Below are 22,411 nucleotides of genomic sequence, written 5' to 3' on the forward strand. Positions count from 1 at the left end.
TGTAGTGTATTTGAGGTTTGAAAGGCTTCTGAAGTTTGTAATTTCCACTTTGAAATCTCATCCTTGATTTTCCCGTACGAAAATTGTATCAACCCCTACAAAGATGTATATTAATTATAGTCCACATAATAATTCACATTTCCTGTTGCTGCAGGATTATTTTCCTGCTGTAGCAAACTGGCTCAAATTAAGACCCTACACCTGTAGCCTAGACAAGACAGTTGCATGAGTGCGTCTTACGATCTTTCGTATATGTGGGCTACCCAGACTTCCATTTTCAATGTCAAAATGATTTTGTGAGCATTCACAGCAGCCTTGTGTAGGCATAGTTATTCATAACCCAGTTATGTAAGGCCTTTGTCTGAAATATGCTGCAATTATCTTTGTAACCAGCTGGTGGAGCCCTTTTCCTAAAGACAAAACATATGTTTGTTTACTTTGATGATTAGAAGCGTCAGTACGGCACGAGAACAATCTATGGAACAAAGCGAAAATACTTCACAACGAGACAATCAACTACTGATACTAGCACCCGAATCCTATCCACGAACAACGTTTGTGAAATAATTATTGTGTTTGAAACCTTTTGATCCGTGGTGTGAGAAGGCACATGTCACTGTTTACGCGCTGAACGGATCAAGAGTAATGTGCCTAGCCTACTCCATTCCAGTCAATTACTGGAGCCAATCAGAGATGCTTTGTATATCCCTCCGTAAATAACCTATAGGTTCACGTTTCTATTAGTTTTTTATGTACGCTATTCACATCTGTCCAATAGACTAACATATTATCCGTTTTGTGTCCATAGGAGGCAGTGCATCGCCATAATCATGAGGGGACACTATATAGGAATATCAGTAATATTTGGGAAATATTTGTTTTAATCATACTGTACCATTAGGTATACATTATGTATGACCATTGGACCTTTGACCAAAGGGTTTTTTATGTTCAAAGAAAGACGTGTCTGTTAGAACTAAGTTATGACACAAGTATCCATATTATATTTAGATGGCATATGATCTGTGTAGGTTATATGTAAATCCATGTTTTAGATAAAAGAGGTGTCATCTCAGGCATGTTAGACTTGCAAATGCTGACAGTACCGACAGGACTCAAAAGAGACTAGTGTACAGATCAATCATCCTACTCTCTGTGATCCAACATCAATGTAAACAAACTCATATGGACATCAATGAGGGAGATAAGAAACCAGACCATAGCTGGCTCTTTGATGTTAACTCTGGTTAAACTATATGTAACAATGTACTCTAAATGGAAGCATATGTATCAATTTAAAAAAAAACTTGAATGAAGTGATCTGTGTCCCAGTGGCAGTTTAATGTTTAATGAATGGGATTCTATGGTTAACATAGTCATGTATGTGGTTACGTTGTCTTGACAATTTCAGTATCCTACAATGTAACATTTTACATACCTCCAAAGAAAAGCATATGACATCCTTGCATGTGAAACCTGACATCATTACACAAACACAGTCAGACAGGAGAAAGCATGTCAGGCCTGTGCTACAAGGATTCATTAATACTACCTAGTACCCTAGTTTCAAGGCTCAACCTCTGATAAAATATTACTCTTCGATGTCAATTTAGTTAATCTGACTTCCTCTGCCTGCTGTGAATGATTTGGACAAGCATTCACTTAACAATACTCACGTCATCACTCAGCTTCCCTGTCTGCATGCACTGAGAGTTTGCTATTCTAGAGTTTGGGGCTTTAACCCAGAAATGACCTAATTCTCATAAAGACGATTTACATGAAATACAGTAATAAAATGTGCATATTGTACAATATGTTACCATCAGGGTCAATCTCGTTAAACTGAATAATCAAAATACAGGGAGTCTTTCTTCCCGATCAGATGCCATGTCCTCTGCACCAATCAATCAGTCATACATAATATCTGTTTGCATGGCAAATTGAGAGACATCTTTGGTTAGCATCAGCATTCCTCCCTTGACAAAGAACAGCATTGACATGTTTAAAAATAAAATTTTGACTCCTCTAAGATTCATTCAGCTAGGAGGTTAACAAAGGCTTCTACTTGCCCTGCTCCCGCTAATTCTAACGCTAAAATATTTACTCTTGGCTGAGATGAAGACCTGAGCTGACAACTGCAGCTTTTTCCAATGGGAATAAAAAAACTCTAAAATAAGGAGGGAGGGTTCATGTTAACAGAGATATTTTTTTCTCAGTGTTTACTACTGGGTTTAATTTGTGGAAATTATAGCCTCTTGGGGTTATCGAGATGATGTAAATTGTTAAACTAGGATCTTGAAAACAATCTTAATGCTAAAAGAATAGCTTAAATTCTGTAAATTGTGTCTCACACTAGTAATAGATATGTAATGGCTCAGTAATAGTACTTTTCTCATGTTTTAGCTCTACAAATCAATGCCGATGGCTTAATCATAATTTATCTTCAATTTGTCACCATACAAGCAATCTGAATATTATATGAGTATCGTATCAAGTATGCATTGAAAAGCAGCTCAATTTGCCAGCCTAATTACATAATGATTTACATGTGCCTACCTACTGTATGTCTAGTGTAGTGCAGGCTATGGGCAGTAGGAGGCAATACACATGCCCCAAAATTATAATACCCTCCACAGCCATTAAATAAAATAGATGTGCTAAGTCTAACAAAGGCAGTAGACAAAGTCAGTCACAAAGAGAAGGCTGTGAATTACATTGGAGGGTAAAATCAGCATAAACATCAACAGAATAGGGGTACAATTTCATGCTAGGTTAATAGGGCAGACCAGGGACGGACATTTTGTCCATTAGGTCTGGCGTTTATTAAAGGCTGTGTCTCCTGGGAGGGCTCTCTATAAATGGAAGGGATCCGCTGTTATTATTTTGATTCTCCATCCCGCTGATGCTGCTGTGAACCCTGTCAGACCTCCTCTGCACTCGGCACGCCCCGTTAAACGACTGTCCCACCTACTCTGCCATTGACTGCCAACCTTGCTCACACCCTATATATTGTATGTCATGTCACCTGAGGCAATGCAGTGTCCACTTCCTGATACTAACTGTACACTAAATATCTCAATGAAATTAATTAAGTTGGCCACAGAAGACCATTCAAACTAGGTTTATTCCTTGTGTCACAAATCAGGTAGAAAAATAATTTAACGCGCACCGTCCAGTTAAGGCTGTAACCTTCCTCTGTATTGACTACTGAGAGGCCATCTCATTCTCTCTGTGGAGCTCTGATGATGAACCTCATCCCTGCACCCTGTCGAAATGAAGCCTGTGGCCTCCTCACCTTTCTGCCTCAGTGGCTCTGCTCTTTTGTTACTCCGGAAAGGCCAATTGGAGAGCCCCCTTCCCTTCCCACTCCAAAGCATAATTAAAACAGAGAGAGAGGATGGAGAGTAAAACCACTCTGATGCATAATTACAGTGTTTTTTGTTCATAATTAGCAGAGTGGGTAATCCATTCAGACGTGCTCAGTGAGTTATCTCGCATGTCTCGCCCCCTCCCCCATCTTCCCCCTCCCCTTGTTAAAAAGAGATTTGACGTTAGCTTCGGTTGGAGAGCGGGAACGCGGTAAGCATATAATCTCTATCTCTCTCACTCACTCCCCTTCGGTTGGAGAGCGTGAACGCGGTAAACATATAATCTCTATCTCTCTCACTCACTCCCCCTGTTGCTGCTGAAGCACCAACGAAAATTGTCTGACTGAGTCCTCCTCTAAGACATGAGCTGAGAGAGTGAAGCCATCCTCTCAGATACTGATGTGAAAGCATGAATAAGTCTCTCTCTCTCGCTGCCGTGCTGTGTTCTTGCCCCACACAGAGGCTCTGTAGTCTGTATATGTGACTACAGTGGGGTGAATGTTTGCCGTGCTGATGCCCTCCTTTGTTTCACTGTAATCAACAACAAAGGGTCTCCTTGGGGGGGCTGCCCATTAGTACAGTGTGAGTTAATCTGCTGTGCCTTCTCTAATGACACAAATACAATTACAATGCACCCTGAATCTGTATAGATCCCATCTTATTTCACTGTCCCCTAAAACCACAGGGTCTACTCTAAACCATAGGGTTTATGAGTCACGTCTTTATACTAGTCACTCCACTATTTCTGGAGGACTGAGACAAATAGATTTAACAAGATATTCTCTGTGTTCAAGACGACTGGGGTGAAAATGATAGCATACTCATATGAGTATAAGATGACTGCAGTTTAGAATGAAAATCGTATGCAATTCACTTACATTTACATTTTAGTCATTTAGCAGACGCTCTTATCCAGAGCGACTTACAGTTAGTGAGTGAATACATTTTTCATACACTTCAACCTCTTTTATACCATCCTTATGTAACTGGCCTACAATATGCCTTCATTTGAATAATTACATATAGGGGGTAGAGGAGCCACACAGCCTGTATGATACATGTAAACATTTGCATGTATTTCAAATGATCCAGACATCTGTCTTTGACTTTTTTTTTATTACAGTCTGGAAATAACCTTTGATGAAGATGTAAAAATGTAAATGAAGATTGTTGAGTTTTTTTTTAAATCAATAAGGGAAACTTCCATTGAATTGTCCACTGTATTTTTCAGTTATATTAGAATGGATAAGGCAAAACATGTTTTATATATCCTATTTTTGTTTGGGAATTGTCAGTACGTGACACATTTAGGTAAGCGGAAGTTTAATGCAGGTGAGTAGAGCGCGAGCCTGCAAGTACTGTAAGTGTTTGAGGGGTGTGGTTTCAAACTACCTGTGACAGGTCAAGTTACCTGCTACATTCATAACACCGGTGTGCTCTTCTGAAAGTGATTGCATTTACAAGAGAAAGCAGATCAACTTCACAAATTACATCCTATGGTTGGATGCTTTAAACGTGCACAAATAGGTATAGGTATTTGTCATATTTAGGCATCGAGCGAAATGTGGCTTCCAAGTGTCAAGACCTCCCAGCTGCATGAATCCTGCCTGTGAATCCAGACGAAGTAGACAATCGTAAGTTACCTGTTTGTTTCCCTGTCTCAATGCTATTGGTGATTTTTGACGTCAACATAGTTTAAACTTTCGAAAAGGCCTATTAAAATGTCAAATTACAACATGTTATTTCATTCACGTTGTGTTTGTTTGGCGAGAGACAACAAAATGGGTCATTAACAAAACATTTTTAATTTCGTCAATGTTATTACTCGTTCCAAGAACAGGCAGGGGTGGTGTTTATCTCCGGTAGTACTAACATGTAGGCCTAAAGTATAATTTACACGTAATTTGTTTTCATCAGGAACCGGTTATTGTCTGGCTGCTATGCTATGTAACTACAGCATGCATGACTCATTGTTACAAGTGGATTCCCTGTCATGCCTTGAGGTTATTGCTTTTTGAGGATGTGGCATCAATAGCCTTACTGTTAGGCCTACAGCTCCTAGTGGAACCAAATATTCCTCAGCCATCTAAGTTTCACTGAAAATTTTCCTCTTTTCACAAGGTAGAGAGCACTTTTACAGAACAATTGCACATCACTTTTGCGGGCCGATGTCTAAAAACGTTGTAATGCCAGTGAATAAAGAAAGTTTGTATAGGCCTAATGGGAATGACAGTGTATCTTCACAGCCCTTTGACAGTCCTTTTTTCATCAGTGACCAGCAATTAGATAAAATGATTCTGCTCCTTTAAGTACTTGACCTGAAGAAATTGGTGTTGGCAAATTAACTACTGAATCAGTCAGCAACATCCTTCGGACAAGTGCCATGCCCGGGACCAGAAGGCTGACAACTGGCTGTCTGTGAAACGGTGAAACTCAACTCATGAGTTTGTGAGCAGACGTGTATCAGGATAACTTGGATAACTATCAAATGTACCATCCCTGACTAGAGATAAAGGGTGTAAGGACATTAATTAGAAGGAGAATTACAGCCCTATCTCATGTCAGTATTGATATGATACCCTCTCATCATTCAAGGTTACAAACCTCTTCAGGGGCTCAGCTCCTCAAGAATAGCGTCTGGCAGTAGAGTTTCTCCAAGCTCCCTACGAGGAGCTAAGAGAGAAAATAAACAGATAAAGGATTTCTGAACTGGATTCAGGGTCAGGTTCATTTACCTGACGCTCTCCTGTAACCAACATGAATTGATAACAGGGACTTCTCAGTGTTGTGATTATTTTTGTTTCCATCCAGACATCCATTTTGATTGTCTCTCTATCTGTCCCGTCTATGCCCCTCTTGCAGACTTCCATCGCAGGCCTCTAAATTGTTTCCCGAAAGGTTGTTTATGTGTTTGTTGGCTTTCGTTCCAGTCAATTTCCGTTGTGTTCATTAGCTTGCTCTTTTTTAGTTATTTAGCCAAACACATTTAATTCTGTTCATTTCCTCTGATGACGTCTAATAAAGGAATTGTAGAACACAAGGAACATTGCAAGCCGCTGATCTAATTGAGTGAGTGCTCCAGCCCGCTAAGAATTGAGTTCCATTCCCATGTCCTATATACTGCATTGTGTGTGGCTGCATGATGGTCACCCTAAAGAGAGGTGCGGTCACTAACGGAGGAATGTGCTCTGCATTTGGACAAAGATGATCCCCACAAAGCCATTGTACTCTTCAGTGCTGGGCTCTCTTTGTGAATGGTTTTTTTCTCTCTCTCCTCTTAGCGATAGTATAGCCATGTTCTCCAGAGCACCAGTTTCCCATGCCTGATCAAGCACAACATTAGATAAAATCTCTTTTAATGAGGGGTGTATCTGACACCAAGGATAATCTGTGTAACCTAAAGTGTACTTGAGCCCAGCCTCTTGTTCCATTGTGTTCACATAATTTCTTTCTGTCTTCGTTGTCTTGTACTCATCACCTACTTTAGGCGAGTATACACTATACAGACAATTGAAATCTACAGACTGAGGTATTGCTGTTGGAAACATGGGGTCGGATTTCACCGATGTAGCATTGTATTGCTTCCAAACCCACCTTTTTAGTAAATATTAGTAGGGAAGGCTCGGTAGCTCAGTAATTCTAGCAGCCTATGAAATATGAGAAAGCTTTTGTTTTGTATTTGATGTTTAACCACATTTTTATTAGAGTGCAGTAGTGGTACAAACTAATATTTGTCTTTCAGTCACTGAGGGCATTGTCCCAGGGACATGCAGCACACATCTTGCCTGAGTGTTGTTGTCCCCCCCCCAGTTTCGATGCTACAGTACACAACTCACTCACTCTATCACTGTTTCTCCTATCTTTCCCTCTCAGTCTTTCAGTCAGTGTTTCTCTTCTCTCTCACTTATTCTGCTTCACCTCCTCTCATTTTGTATCTGCAATTTCTTTCTATTTTTCGCTCAATTTAGGCAAAGACTAGTTGGAGGGTGAAAGAACGCTCCGTTTCTCTCCCACAACTGACCGTGTTAAGTGTTCTGATCTTGTATCAGTTCAAGGGTGACTGATGGTGAGTTTCTCTCCCTGGCTGCCTCTATCTCTGTGCAGATAGTGGGATAGATCAGGTGTCCCAGGCCTGTCTTCCGCACTCCATCCGGACAGCAGAAAGGCACATTTTGTTCACTTTGTGAGTCTTTTGTGTTCCAGAGACAATGGCTGCAGTCTCTGGGCCATGGGGGTGAGGGGAGAGAGTTTGAGGGGGATGGGTAGGGAGCAGCCGAAGACGTGAAGCCATGCTCCATTTTGTCTGCGTCTCGTTGGTAGTTCCCACCAGATGTCCTCCACGGCTGCTGCTCCTCACTCTGACCGCGGTATGGCACAGAAGGGAGTGGGCGGGCACGCTGCAAAACATGGATGGGTACTAGAAACGTGTCAATAGGCATGCTAACTGTTGGGAGGAGAATGGATCTAGGTGTTTTGTAAAGATGTCATTATTTCATCTATGGTGACGTGCACAGTTGTCACTTTTCACAAATAGTATGTCATGTTTCCAATGGCTCTATGTGCTTGCTATTTGTTTAATTCTTCATACTGTGCCTAATCCTTTCAATTGAACTGCATTCACCCTCAGAGTTGTTGAAGTACTGAACTAGTTGGCATGGACTAAAAAGTGCTGAAGTCAAAGTTTCGTTTTGTTGAGCAAGACTAACTACGTGGTAGAGCCCATCTAATACAATCCAGGCAGATAAATGTGATTAATGCAGTGGTGTGGTGCCTTGGTCTGTTCAGCCCTGAGCCTCTGCTCCAGGCATTGGACCAGCATACCAATAACTGTTAGTTTTTTTCACCATCAGAAGAGGAGGAGAGGAGCTGCCTGCACACACCGACAAAGAACAACCTGTCCCAGCTGCCTATAAACTTTTAGTGTCCACTGCAAATCAGACGGCTAAAGGGATGCAATTGCCAGTTATTGTCCCCGGACACTGTCCCACTAGCCAGCAGTACGTGATCTGGAGGTTGAGTCAATGTTAGCCAAATGACAGTTAATACGTTCTGTCAAGGACTGAATAGCAGACTGACTCCACAGGTTAACGATCCTCTTTTCCCTGGTAATGTCCCCGCTTCCCGCTCCCAGCCTGTCCATCAGGTGATCCAGGATGCTACCGGTGTCAGCTGACGAAGCATCCATCAAGGCAAGGAAATGTCAGCGGCCAATCACACTTTAATGGCTGTGTTGACGCTGTCATTATTTTTCATTTGTCTCGCGCAGCAGCGCTCGTCTGGGCCATCATTTGCTGATGACGTCAGTAGCTTACCTTTTGTCTGAGCCGGAGAGGTTTTGTTTTTTTCTTCCATAGCAGACAGCAGTTTCACTGTTTAGGTTCATTCAGCTCCGTCTCACTTATTCAAATGCGGGTATTGTTATGGAAAACTACCAAGATGCACCTGCTTTGCCGCTCTCCACCCCTACCCTGACAGTAGAATGACGCATGCACATTGTGGGCGTTAGCTGGCATTAGTTCACTTGTCATATCCCTATTCATGGGCAGGTAGTTACTCTAATCTGTGCAGAAATGGTGACATGACGTCCATTGTCTTTGGACTGTACTACAGTGAGGGGAAAAAGGTATTTGATCCCCTGCTGATTTTGTACATTTGCCCACTGACAAAGACATGATCAGTCTATAATTTTAATGGTAGGTTTATTTGAACAGTGAGAGACAGAATAACAAGAAAAATAATCCAGAAAAATGCATGTCAAAAATGTTATAAATTGATTTGCTTTTTAATGAGGGAAATAAGTATTTGACCCCTCTGCAAAACATGACTTAGTACTTGGTGGCAAAACCCTTGTTGGCAATCAGAGGTCAGACGTTTCTTGTAGTTGGAAACCAGGTTTGCATACATCTCAGGAGGGATTTTGTTCCACTCCTCTTTGCAGATCTTCTCCAAGTCATTAAGGTTTCGAGGCTGACGTTTGGCAACTCGAACCTTCAGCTCCCTCCACATATTTTCTATGGGATTAAGGTCTGGAGACTGGCTAGGCCACTCCAGGACCTTAATGTGCCTCTTCTTGAGCCACTCCTTTGTTGCCTTGGCCGTGTGTTTTGGGTCATTGTCATGCTGGAATACCCATCCACGACCCATTTTCAATGCCCTGGCTGAGGGAAGGAGGTTCTCACCCAAGATTTGATGGTACATGGCCCTGTCCATTGTCCCTTTGATGCGGTGAAGTTGTCCTGTCCCCTTAACAGAAAAACACCCCCAAAGCATAATGTTTCCACCTCCATGTTTGACGGTGGGGATGGTGTTCTTGGGGTCATAGGCAGCATTCCTTCTCCTCCAAACACGGCGAGTTGAGTTGATGCCAAAGAGCTCCATTTTGGTCTCATCTGACCACAACACTTTCACCCAGTTCTCCTCTGAATCATTCAGATGTTCATTGGCAAACTTCAGATGTGCTTTCTTGAGCAGGGGGACCTTGCGGGCGCTGCAGGATTTCAGTCCTTCACGGCGTAGTGTGTTACCAATTGTTTTCTTGGTGACTATGGTCCCAGCTGCCTTGAGATCATTGACAAGATCCTCCCGTGTAGTTCTGGGCTGATTCCTCACCGTTCTCATGATCATTGCAACTCCACGAGGTGAGATCTTGCATGGAGCCCCAGGCCGAGGGAGATTGACAGTTATTTTGTCTTTCTTCCATTTGCGAATAATCGCACCAACTGTTATCACCTTCTCACCAAGCTGCTTGGCGATGGTCTTGTAGCCCATTCCAGCCTTGTGTAGGTCTACAATCTTGTCCCTGACATCCTTGGAGAGCTCTTTGGTCTTGGCCATGGTGGAGAGTTTGGAATCTGATTGATTGCTTCTGTGGACAGGTGTCTTTTATACAGGTAACAAACTGAGATTAGGAGCACTCCCTTTAAGAGTGTGCTCCTAATCTCAGCTCGTTACCTATATAAAAGACACCTGGGAGCCAGAAATCTTTCTGATTGAGAGGGGGTCAAATACTTATTTCCCTCATTAAAATGCAAATCAATTTATAACATTTTTGACATGTGTTTTTCTGGATTTTTTGTTGTTGTTATTCTGTCTCTTACTGTTCAAATAAACCTACCATTAAAAGTATAGACTGATCATTTATTTGTCAGTGGGCAAACGTACAAAATCAGCAGGGGATCAAATACTTTTTTTCCCTCACTGTATATACACTGATGGCCTTTGCCATACTGTAAAGAGGGAGATTTAACAGAGTACATGTACTGTCATTGAGAAGTAGCCTATTGGGACAGTATCATCACCTGCAGCCAGGGAAGGCCCCTGTCCTTTGTGCTGTCTAGAGAGGGACTGAAACCTAACCATGACATTTTTATGGAGGGCGTATATGATACAGGCGTGTATGTGTAGAAACCTGAGATTCTGATACGAGCCCCCATGGAATTACATGTTACTCAAAACTACCGGCTGTCAGCTTCCATCATATACTGCAACCCTAACCCCCTCCCACACACACACACACACACCACTCAACACTGGAGAATTGATTAACCTCTCAACATAGATCTGGAGCCTCGTTGCCACCCAGCCCTCTCTCTCACTCCCAGCCTGCAGAAATGACATGAGTGCCCTTTAGAAGCTGTGACATCTGCGGGTTCCATTATTCTCCAGAATGGAGTGAGCTCCCCTAACAGGTACAAAAGTAATAAAACTGCTTTCGATTTTCAACTCCATCGCCTCGAGGCCCAATCCAGTGACTCTGTGCCCTCTTGTGATGGAGCAATCAGCCACACACGGTTATGAATGTTGAGATGTGACTGACTGATGCTGCTCTCTCATGAGGAAAAAGAAAAGGACATTTCATGGTGTTTATATTAATATTTAACCAATGGCTGGCTGGCAGCCATTTTGAAAGCCCTGCATTCTCTTCTATCTGAAGAGGGGAAGATGACCATTGATACATTTGTGTCTTGTTGGTAGTGTTATTCCCTGTCTCACTCTGGATGATTAGTCTAAGGGCAGAGGTCAATCTCAGGCTGGTCGGTGCTGCAGCAGTCAGTCTGTTGTGCTGGATTATCAAGTGTGACATTAGCCCGGAGGGGTCCGTTTTCCCCCGGTAGCAGAGTAGCTGTCCTTCCATGGCACATTCAGCAGGTAAGGGACCGGGGAAAATCTATTTGGCATTTTCTTCTGCCAGGGCCACAGTGGTGCCCTCATAACTCTTCTGGGCACAATTGTGAAGAAGTGATTTATCAGCCTCCAAGGCTGAGGGAATTCTTAAAGAGCCTACAGGCTACTTCCACTGTCTAGATTTCTATTTAACTCTGCATAAAAAAGAACTGCCATGGAAAAGAACACTCCTGTGTTAACTTGTTGTGAAGTATTGAGTCTCCAGGGCATCTCAATCAAGTTGTTTATGGGACATTTTATTGACAACACTAGTAATGTGAGCAGATTGGGTTGGCATAACGCCTTGGTAACCATGTGAACCTCGTGCTCCCTGTTTGCTGTCGCCGTGAGATAAGCACTAATTACTTTTGGGTCATAAAATCATCCCCTTCCATTTTTATTGATGTGGTCCATAACTGTATCACACATGATGATTGTAGTTATTAGACTCCACCGACAGCCTGGCCTCACATCTGCCCGGCATAAAGTTTTTCCTGGCAGTTTCTGTGACCTATGGACTTCAGTTTAGTCATTAACTTCAGTTGAGCCAACCACTCTCTGAGAGGTTGGCTCAAATGGAGAGTATCTCACAGCTTTGTGCCACACAAATGAACCAACCGAGAACCACGTAAGTAGTTTGCCAAGAGTTCAAACTTGATAGTGAAATCTCTGCATTGACTAAAGAACTTCTGCAATCCTGAATGTTCTTCTGGAGGATATGAAAGGAATACTAAGTATAGACAGTTGGGTCGATGGACTCTGACAGGTGGGATTGCAGATTGCCAGTGATGTGTATTGGAAACATCCTCCACACTGTTCTACTTCCCCTGGAAGGAGCTGTCATTCCTTTCACATATTGACATTCCTTCCGCCCTGAAGCATGGCAACATGGGAATTAGTTATGAATGACAATGAGAAGACTGCATCAAAAAGTAATGAATGCAAGAAATCTCTCTAAATCAGAGGTATTCAAACATTTTTAGCGGGGACCCCATTTTCTTTAGCCAGAATTTCTGGGGACCCCATTTTTGTCCCCCAAGAATTTCTCGCGACCCCACCCAAAATCTAATGACACAACCTTCAAATTTGTAAATTTAAAATTTTTGCATCAACAAATAACCTTCAATTCATTACATCAAAATGAAAAGAAACCAATAAATACAATTATCTTTCTCAAAAATGTTTGTATATTGTCCCATACAATAATCTGTACTCTTAAGTTTTTGTTTTGTTTTTGGCGACCCCACTGAAGTTCCCCCGCGACTATCAAAGATCTGACTGCCTCAGAAACCTGTGCCCACTCTGAAACGTTATCTGACAGGCTGCTGCCCAGTGTGCCGTCAATCACTGAATAAAAGCGAGAGAAACTATTATACTTTACTATACTGTAGAGATGACAGACAAACAACCAGGATTGAACATACAGGGCCTACATGACCAGACAAGAGCATGTTTCAGACTAGTTTAATTACACACCCTCAGCTTTTGTTGTATGTTTTTCTAAAGGCAGGCATAAATTGATAATGTCAACATCGATGAGACCGAAAGACTACTCTTTACTGTTTTCATTTCCTATTCAATAGTCCGTAATGTGAAAACATCCTCTGTTTTCAGCTCCTAACCCCCTTTAGAATGGTCTGAAGTGTGGAACCGCTGAGTCATAATTCATAAGAGTGATTGCTACTACAAAACGATTAGATGGCCCAGAAAATAACCGCTTGGCCATTCGGATAGTTGCCTCACTTTGGGAGAGCCATTCAGCTACGCGCCATCTGCGCTGTCTCTCTCAATTCCTGGGCAGTCATTCAGAACTCTATTTGTAATTACTTATATGAATAAACCATCAGGGTGAACTCAGGTGCTCACCCAACACTGAGTGTACTCAAAGACATCCCACCCTTGATGATAGTTGTTTTTAAAGATGGCACCTTTACTGAGTGCATTGAAAGCATGTAGGCTCCATCTGATAACATACTATAGAGGTTATGTTACTGTGAAAAATGCTTTGAAATGAATTGCGTTGAGTATATGTGTTATAGTCCCGTGTAGCTCAGTTGGTAGAGCATGGCGTTTGCAACGCCAGGGTTGTGGGTTCGTTTCCCACAGGGGGCCAGTATGAAAATAAATAAATAAATAAATAATAATAAGAATTCTCACCTCATTTCGGAGTGTTGTAATGCGGTGACACTTTCCCACCCCAAACAGGTGGGGCCGCCCAGGTGACAGGTGGAGCCCAAGATGCCTGTGGAGGTGCCACTCCCAGCCGGTAGTCATGGACACTGTTGTCCCTGTACCACAGGAAGTGACATAATGTCGGAAGAGGATGAACGTCGAGTCGCTACCCAGTCTGTGAACAGCCCCTTGGGATTGGACCTTATCCTAGAGCACACTGAGCCGCTACTTTCCGAGTCCCACTTCCTGCCTCTACTAGAGATCAGTGAGGAGCCCCAAGACTGTCTGACACTGGGAACCTACTTGATCCAAGATGGAAGCCCTTCTCTGGATGGATGTGTCCAGTGAGTGTGTATCTGTTAAGCCCCTTTCTCAACTCCTCAACACATTTGTTTTCTCTTCTGACCCCAATGGGGTTTTCTCAAGTGTATTTGCTGATTTTGAAGGATTAAGACCTAATTAACATGGACAGTTAATTAATGGAATGTAGATTGTATTGATCAACAGCCGATACTGCAGTCTCTCCTAGCAGAGAACCATACTACCCTAAGCAATGTGCTTTTCCGTTTACGAGTCTGGCCTTTTGTTTGTTTATCTCGCAAAGGTTGGAAAGAAAATGGGCACTATGGCATGAATTCATGAAGGAGTACTGCTCTCTCGGCGACTGGCTCCGATTGGCTGAGAAGTCTGCCGACTCCCCCAGATCTGCCCATGTGCTCTTTGTCACTGCCAAGGAGGAACTCAAGAAGTTTGAGGTAAAAGAGACCAGATCAGACCATCTAATGGCCATCTAAAGCCCCATGTTGGTGTTCATGTCCTCAGTCATTGTTATTACAAATTTAATAGAGATGTTATTACGGAACTGTTTTGTTCACCTGTATAATAGAAGAACAAGTATCTCTCTTTTGTTCTATCTAAACCCCCAGCTGTTGTGCTCTCCCCTTCCAGAGCCTGAGGACCCAGGCTGGGGCTCGGCTGGTGCAGCTGGACAGCCTGACCCTTAGGAACAGGACCTTAACCAGGCTCTTTGATGGGGCCATGCGTTCACGCCTGATTGGCATGGCCAGGGACTGTGGTCAGCGCTGGGACCGCCTACATGGAACCATTGAGAGTGTCTGCCGCAGACTCAAGGTAATATGTGCAAGATACAAGATACTCCCTTCCTCCATCACACAGATATCTAAGACAGTGAATATAGGGGACGCTATATCCGATTTCTCCCAAATGTATTCAGATGCCAGCATTGCTCGGAGGACAAACTGCCTTCACCTCTCTTGGCCTGCAATTTTTTATTTTCTCCTCTTCCCCCCTCTCTCGCTTCACGTGCTCTCTTTCCTACCCCGTCTCCTCCTGCCCCTCCCCCAGCACTGTGTGTCCCAGCGGGAGGAGTTTGAGGGCCAGAGGGAGGAGATGGCTGTGTGGCTTGCTGACATGGACCTTAGGCTGACCGAGGTGGAACACTTCTCTGGAAGGGACACCTGTGACAAGATGCGGGAGCTGCAGGTAACGGACCTGGCCTAGGACTGTACTGGACAGGACTGACCAGCCAAGTAATCTGACCACGCAGTCAGTGGTCCTCACTCATGCCTAACATAATTTTGCTATGCATCTGCTTTACCTGGTCTTTTATCTGTAATTCCCATTAACTGTCCCTTTCACATTAGCCTGACTTGCTTCTACCTGATTCCAGTACCTATTCTTATGGCCTTTCCCCTGGTAAATGTGTCCTCCCTGATTGGCTGTGCGGTGTGTGTGTGTGTGTGTGGCCTCAGAGCTTTCAGGAGGCAGTGGGGGAGAATGCGGTGCGTCTGAACGGTCTCCTGGAGCGGGGCGAGGCGCTGATCCAGAGGAGCGAGCCAGAGGATGCCCAAGACATCGAGGAGGGGCTGCAGGAGCTGCTGGTCTACTGTGCCCACGTATTTGAGGGAGTGGGCCGTCTGCACACTCGCCTGCTCAGCATGAGACTGGTAGGCTCTGCTTAACATTTATCTTTAACTGCACCAGCCACTCTAAGGCCCTGCTTTTCTGCACAATTACGTCACTCTTCTTCTAAGCTTCTGTCCACCGTTCTGAAAGGGCTATATGGATTAAAGGAAGCTAGTGAAGAAAGGAGAGGTGATTTTGGGTTGTGGAATATGCCCATTTTTCTCTTGGCTCTGATCAGCTGTTCCAGGCCAAACACTGAGAACCACTCTACCATTAGTGTGTTTTATAGCATCCTTATAGTTCTTCTCTTCCATTTATACCTCCTCCTTTCCTCCCTCTCCCTATCTGCCCTACCTCAGGTGTTTGAGGATGACTGGGTACTGACTCAAGCCTCTGACTCCGGCTGTCCGTCTGAGATCCTGTTGGAGCAGGATGGAGTTTTTGAGAAGAGCAGTGCCCCAGACCAGCAGAACCCCCCCAACCTGGACCACATGGTGCTGGAGTGGGACCCCTCCGTTGACATCGGGGGCCCCGTCTCCCATGACGACGCTGACTTGTCATATTTCAGCGCCAACACAAGTAGGCAATGAAATAATTTACTATGGATTTTAAAAAGGTTAATGACGCTGATGGAATAATCCACTTGTTCTATCCTCGACTATTGTGATGCCATGACAACATTTTAAATGATTAACGCTGTCATTGTTTTCGATGTGTGTCGGTGAGGCTTGGCACCAGATTTGAGGTGTGCTTGTGTCATTCAAACAGATAGAGAAAAGCCATTGGCCAGAGATGGTGTGAAGAGGCGGACTTACCTCAACTCCATAGGCTCTCAGTCTGAAATAACTAACAGAGCAGCAGAGGAAATGGTGAGTAGACTGAGCTCCTCCTACTGATCTGTATTCTGGCGCTTCGCTCGGCCACACACAGGTCGACATGTTTTTGCAATGTTATCAGGAATGTAAACTTGTGTTCAACTGGCAAAGGAATTTGAATAATTCATTGGACAGTGTATACTGAAGTATGTGCATCCACTTGTCAGTGTGAAACAAATGATCCATTGAAATTATGATGAGGCATTAACAAGGAGTTATTGTGTGTGCTGTGTGTGTGAGAGAGGTGGAGAATGTGTGTGTGAGAAAAAGCAATCTTAGCTCTCTGTTTCTAGTTAAGTCTAAAGCCAATTCTTCCATTATCATCGTTGTCAGTAGCGAGAAGTTTTGTTTTGCTGGTCTGACTAATATAGTACTGATTGTGTTGCACTGCAGTTGAACTCCAAACCAAAACCCATTGGAATTAATAGTGATACAGTAGTGTAGGACTGATTTTTAGCATCTGATTAAGCCAGCAATATAAAGACATCAAAGCCTCTGAGGGTTTTTGCATATTAAAGCAGAAAATCTCAATGAAATGTGTTTGTGTAATGTTACCTGGAATTAACAATCTATCCTCACTTGGTTGTGGCTGGTGTTTCCAGAGGCCGGAGAGGAGGTTTGAGTATGCAGGTCCAGAGGTGTTCTCACCTTCCACGACCCAGAGTGTCCGAGATGGCAGACCTCTACTCTCTGGCCACTGGATGACCTCCACGCCCGACGGACCCTCCCCGGAGCCTGTAACCTTTGACCCTGCTCGCATCAGCGCTTGGCTGGGACAGACGCACAGACACACCGTCCCCTCGGTCCAACAGCACAGAGCCTGCTCCAAGGCTGTCCAGACCGACAGTACTCGGAAGGTACGCCTTAAACCCAGTAAAACTCCTCTGCCTTTTAACAAACGGATCTAGTGTCCCCTCTGACCCATAATATCTCCTCCAAATTAGAATTCATCATAGTCTCAGTTAATTGGTGGAAATAATGACTTAGACAGAAACCCTCTGATCCTTTGAGGACATTCGACTTGGCCCACACCCAAAAAATAATAGCCGCTGCAGTCTGAAATGAGTATAGTTGGAGGAATGAGCTGCTAGCAACAGTAGCCTTCATTGAGCAGCATACTGCATCACTTGACCATCTTCGCATCTGTGTAGCTTTCTGGAACGGCAGAGAATTGTGCCCTGGAGCCTCCACAAGACTCCTGACCTTCCACACTGATTAGGTTCTGCTTGTGTTCCTCTTTAGTACCATTGATCCAGAGAGGAGCATGTACAGTGAGACATACTGTACACACAAGTGTTTGGGTCTATGCAGACCTGCTTCGTGGAAAAGGCTCACTTTTACTGTGAAAAGCTCTAGGAATCGACTTTTCCATAAAGTATTTGCAAAAATGCATGGAGAATTCACTGCAAGTGGCATCATGGAAAAGTCAATATCCATAGAATCATGTAAATCTAGTTTTGTGGTCCTCTGTAGCTCAGCTGGTAGAGCACGGCGCTTGTAACGCCAAGGTAGTGGGTTCGATCCCCGGGACCACCCATACACAACAACAAAAAATGTATGCACGCATGACTGTAAGTAGCTTTGGATAAAAGCGTCTGCTAAATGGCATATTATTATTAAATCGAACACTCAGTGTTTTGTGTCATTGCATGCAGCTTTAAATTCATTGCCCCCTATTTTGGGTGTCAAATCGCCTACAAAGTGTCTATTTTATACATTGTTTCGCTCGTAAACAAATCAATAAAATGGTGATTTATAAATGTATCGGTGTAGCAGAGGCTACGTTTTTAAGTGTCACCAAAACAAAAACGGCCGAGGAACATTTATTTCTAATTAAGCTGTCTGAAGCCCAGCCTGACTAAAGCATTCTGTTCGCCAGAGGGGGACACGTCCATAAGAAAGTGAATCGCTGTGCTGATGGAAAGCCTGATTTCACTGCAAAGACTCAAACCTTGTAGAGGAACCATTTCCATTTCAAAGGGGCTCTTGTCATTTCTTTGCGCTCGTGGCTTAATTGTCAGCTTTACAGGGACGGCGGAGAGCCCTGGCGTTAACTGGCTTTTTAATGTCTGTTGTAATTGCAGGCGAGCGCATAAAGACAAGACACAGCATAGGTCACGAGCGCTCGTCAGAACCCAGTGAGTGGATTAAGGGAGAGGTGCTGACGAGGGGCTGATGGGTCGGTCCCATGAGAGAGGGGGTGTGTGTGTGTGGTCTGTGTGTGTGCGCGCGGCAACCTCATTGGACCACATCTCTAAGTTTCTTTTGATTTACAATTGGCCTTTGTTGCATAGAGACACTGTCATGTAGAATGGTTCTAGCCTGTGCCGTAACCCAAACTGCTCTGTGTATATGTGTCAGCGTGCTGGTTGCTCTGAGGGAAGCCACAGTCTCGGGGACATCCCCGTTCAGACACACCCCCAGGAGCTGTGTTTGGCCCCCTGCACCTCACAGTCATGTGACCTCCAGCTCCAGTCTGATAGGATGACTTGTAGACTTCAATCAAACCCACAGGTAACAGTATCACATTATTTATCATTGCCATAACTGTTAATGGCAGCTTGTAAAATGAAGTCTATTCATCTGTTGTGTCTTCAATGTACTGAAGATGACGGGTTGTATTCAGATCACAGATCACACTAAAAGTTCAAACCTTTGCCAGCTGCCTTGTAAAAAGTTGTATAGGCCTACAGAGCAGAGGCCAAAATGAATGCATCCTCTGTCGGGTTGGCTGTGTGTGTGTATATGTGTGTTTGTACACAATCCCTCTCTCTGTTGATTCCTCTGTTTCTCTGCCAGTCTCGAGAGGAAGAGCCGCGCTGCAATGCCTCATGGGAGGTGGTTCATAGTCAGCAATGGTGAGTAAAGTCTTATTCACGTGGAAACTATGGCTGCCTTTAAACAGGCAGACCAATTCTGATCTTTTGCCCAATTATTTGTATTTTGACCAATCAGGTCTTTTGCCAATAATTGGGCAAAAGATCAGAATTGGTCTGCCTGTGTAAACACAGCCTATATGTTTTAATATTCAATGCTTTGGTTAAACTTATTACTGTACTATCATCGTTTTTACTTATTATACATAGATACACTGCAAATACCTGTCGTGACATTTCACATTTGATATTCCAATCAATACCAATTAGACTGTGATAGCAAATCTCACTTCTCCATGTGAAATTTTAAACATCACACACTCCCAGTCCCCAAGGTCAAAAACAACCCCTGACTTAAATGATGCTGAGACTGTAATTCTATCACACACCTTCTATCCATTTCCCCACTCCTCCTGTAGGCCAAATGAGTGCCCTAACAGACAAACCCAGTGCAGCTCATGGGCCGTGTGGGTACTAGAGACTCTGAGGAGCCCAGTGTTCCTGGTCGTCCTGCTGGCTGTGTTTCTAGCCCTGCTGGTCTGGTCCACAGCACTCCTCATGGACCCAGAGTGCCACCGCTCCAACTCCCTGGCCCGCTCCTTCCAACTGGCTCTGCGCTACGTCAACGGGCCCCCGCCAACCTGAGGGACAAAAGTGTCCCAGAAGGTTGTCACAGGGGGCACAACAAACCCCTGGTGAGCCCGGAACACACCTGCTTTAGGGGGGACAGTCCCAGAATGCCTTTGCATTTCAAAGCCATGAGTAAGGCATTAACAAGGAGGCCGTATGAGAGATTAAGAACTATTGGGCCCAATCAAAATGTGGGCTTGGTATTTATTATCTGAATCCCTGCACCAGCCTGCTGGCAGAAGTGGCTCATTACTTAATAGGCCTCATTTATAACGATCTCTAATGGCATTCGTAATATGTCTTACTGTACCATGGTAGCACTTTTGTTGATGGGTTTGTAACTTATTTATGTGGTGATTATAGTCTATATGGAAGACTTAATAACGGCAAATACTTTGAGCATTTCTCTTTGGGCATTTGATAAGACAGTACAAATTATCTGTATATCAATATGTATTATGTCAAATGTATTATGTCAAAGCTAAAGAGAGCTTTCAATTTATCCTGCACTCTATATTGTGAGAGCTTGGGACTAGAAGGTTATATCTGCATTTTAGTCAAAATTGAGTTATTGACAGCCTTGTTCTGATCAATGTTCTTTACCTATATAGTACTCTAAATACCCCAATGAATGTTGTTAAATTCAAAAGAATACAAGATAAACATTGCAGACACCTTTCAAACCAATGAGGGTTCGGAACTTTAAAGCCAATTATCTCCGAATCATCATCTTTTTGCAGATAGATCGTTATAGTCCCAAGCTCTCGATTTCACATGGGGTTTCTGCAAATGAATGATACTGAATGCCCGAGTTCAGACTTACTAGGGAGACTTGCAGAGATACCTCATGTGTAAGTAATGTGTAGGTCAATGGGATAGGTGACCTGGCTAATGCACTTAGGATAAATGATCAGTCATTTTGTACTGCTTCTGTGCATGTGTGTGACCTTGTTTGCATGTGTGAGGGGTTGTTAGTATATAATCAATGCATTTCTTTTATATCTGCTGCGATGCCAAAGGGGTCCAGCTGGAAAACAATCAGCCAAAAGCAAATGCATCTGAGGCCAGTGAAGACACAGTGGAAGCCTCTAAACATAACGTATGTGTTATGTAATAGTTAATGGTCAATGCTTATATTTTGACACAGTGGATACAATCCTGGATCTCATCTATACAACGTAACAAATGTAATGTCAAAGTCTAAGAAGTGAATTAAATATATATATTTCTACTCCATAATATTATGTGAGGTACATGCACCTCATCTGAAAATGTTGGAATATGCCTGCCTTATACTTGTGTGTGTTTGTGGGGGAGTGTTTGCACATATTTTGGATTGTTGTCCGTCCAGTGTGTATCAGCGTGGAAATGTAGCAAAGCGTAACAAATCAGATGCTTGAGTTTCTTGCATTAATGGATGATTTTTTTTATCTTCCCCTTTATACAGTAGAGAGGATTCCTGTTTTTTATGTGGAGTTCCAGATCTGTACATGCATCATGAAATTAAAGACCAGTGTGAGAACAAATCGAGGGGTATATATCTATTTTTCTTCTACTATGGAATGTGTGTGGAATGGTATGTCGTGTGATTCTGACTTCGCCATAGTGCGACGGCCAGCAAGTATTTGGGCTAGTGGGTGAACTGAAAGGGGGTTTTGTACTGGCGCATGCAAAAAATGCGCTCAAGAATGTTTCAAATTCAATTAGTGCGCAAATAAGTTAATGTTGGAAGAATTTTCAGATGGCCTTTCAACACCATGGCTTGCCAGTGAACGTGGATTCTGATGCATAGGTTCAGGTATGAATGGCTAAAGAGGAGACCATAGTCTGATAGGCCTTCACTAACAGGGCCACTCAGTTCACCCATGCTAATGAGGCAAATTGCAATGTATTCATTCTATGCTGTTTGGTTGGTTGCCCTTTTATCCCAATGACTCGCAGAGGGGGAGACGATATAGAGAGCAAAATGCCTGTTTGTGTGTGTTTGGCACAACTGTTAACAATATATTTTAGGACCTGCGTAGAGACTGAGGGGCACGGCGCACTAGATTGGACTCTGGACCGTGATATACTGCCGGGTATCTGGTGCCACCTGCCAAATGACTGTAAAAACAGAACAAATAAATGCTGCTATTTTCCCTTGAAGGACGAGCATTGTGGGCCCAGGGGAGAAACGGGTGTCTGCTCAGGCGCCTGAGTAAATGAGACTTGTCCTCCGAGACATTCTGAGTAAACGGACCTTTCCAGCTGACTTCTGATGTACTTATCAGAAGCACTGACATGGTGATGTACTGCTTGCACAGCAAGTGTGCATACTGTAAGAGCCAGTGTGAAGAATGTCTTTATTCCCCTGGATTTATGCCAGAATCCTTCTCTAACTGTAAAGTACTGGCCAATGTTT

The 22,411-nt window shown here is 43.5% G+C and overlaps 1 protein-coding gene across 3 annotated transcripts; it reads left to right on the plus strand.

Annotated features, from left to right (window-relative positions):
- The first annotated feature begins 4,775 nt into the window (after positions 1-4,775).
- Positions 4,776-21,536, plus strand: LOC121562730. 3 transcript variants are annotated; one of them, XM_041874916.2, is made up of 12 exons: positions 4,776-5,002; positions 13,737-14,047; positions 14,308-14,458; positions 14,652-14,834; positions 15,069-15,206; positions 15,476-15,670; positions 15,989-16,208; positions 16,398-16,498; positions 17,107-17,361; positions 18,866-19,018; positions 19,304-19,362; positions 19,800-21,536. In XM_041874916.2, the coding sequence occupies exons 2-12, from the start codon at positions 13,770-13,772 to the stop codon at positions 20,023-20,025; spliced, it is 1,959 nt and encodes a 652-aa protein (XP_041730850.2). In that variant the 5' UTR covers positions 4,776-5,002; positions 13,737-13,769; the 3' UTR covers positions 20,026-21,536. The 3 variants fall into 3 exon arrangements, with proteins under 3 accessions (XP_041730850.2, XP_041730856.2, XP_041730864.2); XM_041874922.2 differs by lacking the exon at positions 4,776-5,002 and adding an exon at positions 11,283-11,516; XM_041874930.2 differs by lacking the exon at positions 4,776-5,002 and adding an exon at positions 11,283-11,516 and having other exon boundaries at positions 13,831-14,047.
- The last annotated feature ends 875 nt before the right edge of the window (positions 21,537-22,411 follow it).

This window comes from Coregonus clupeaformis, chromosome 5, assembly GCF_020615455.1.
Source record: "Coregonus clupeaformis isolate EN_2021a chromosome 5, ASM2061545v1, whole genome shotgun sequence".
Lineage (NCBI taxonomy): Eukaryota > Metazoa > Chordata > Actinopteri > Salmoniformes > Salmonidae > Coregonus > Coregonus clupeaformis.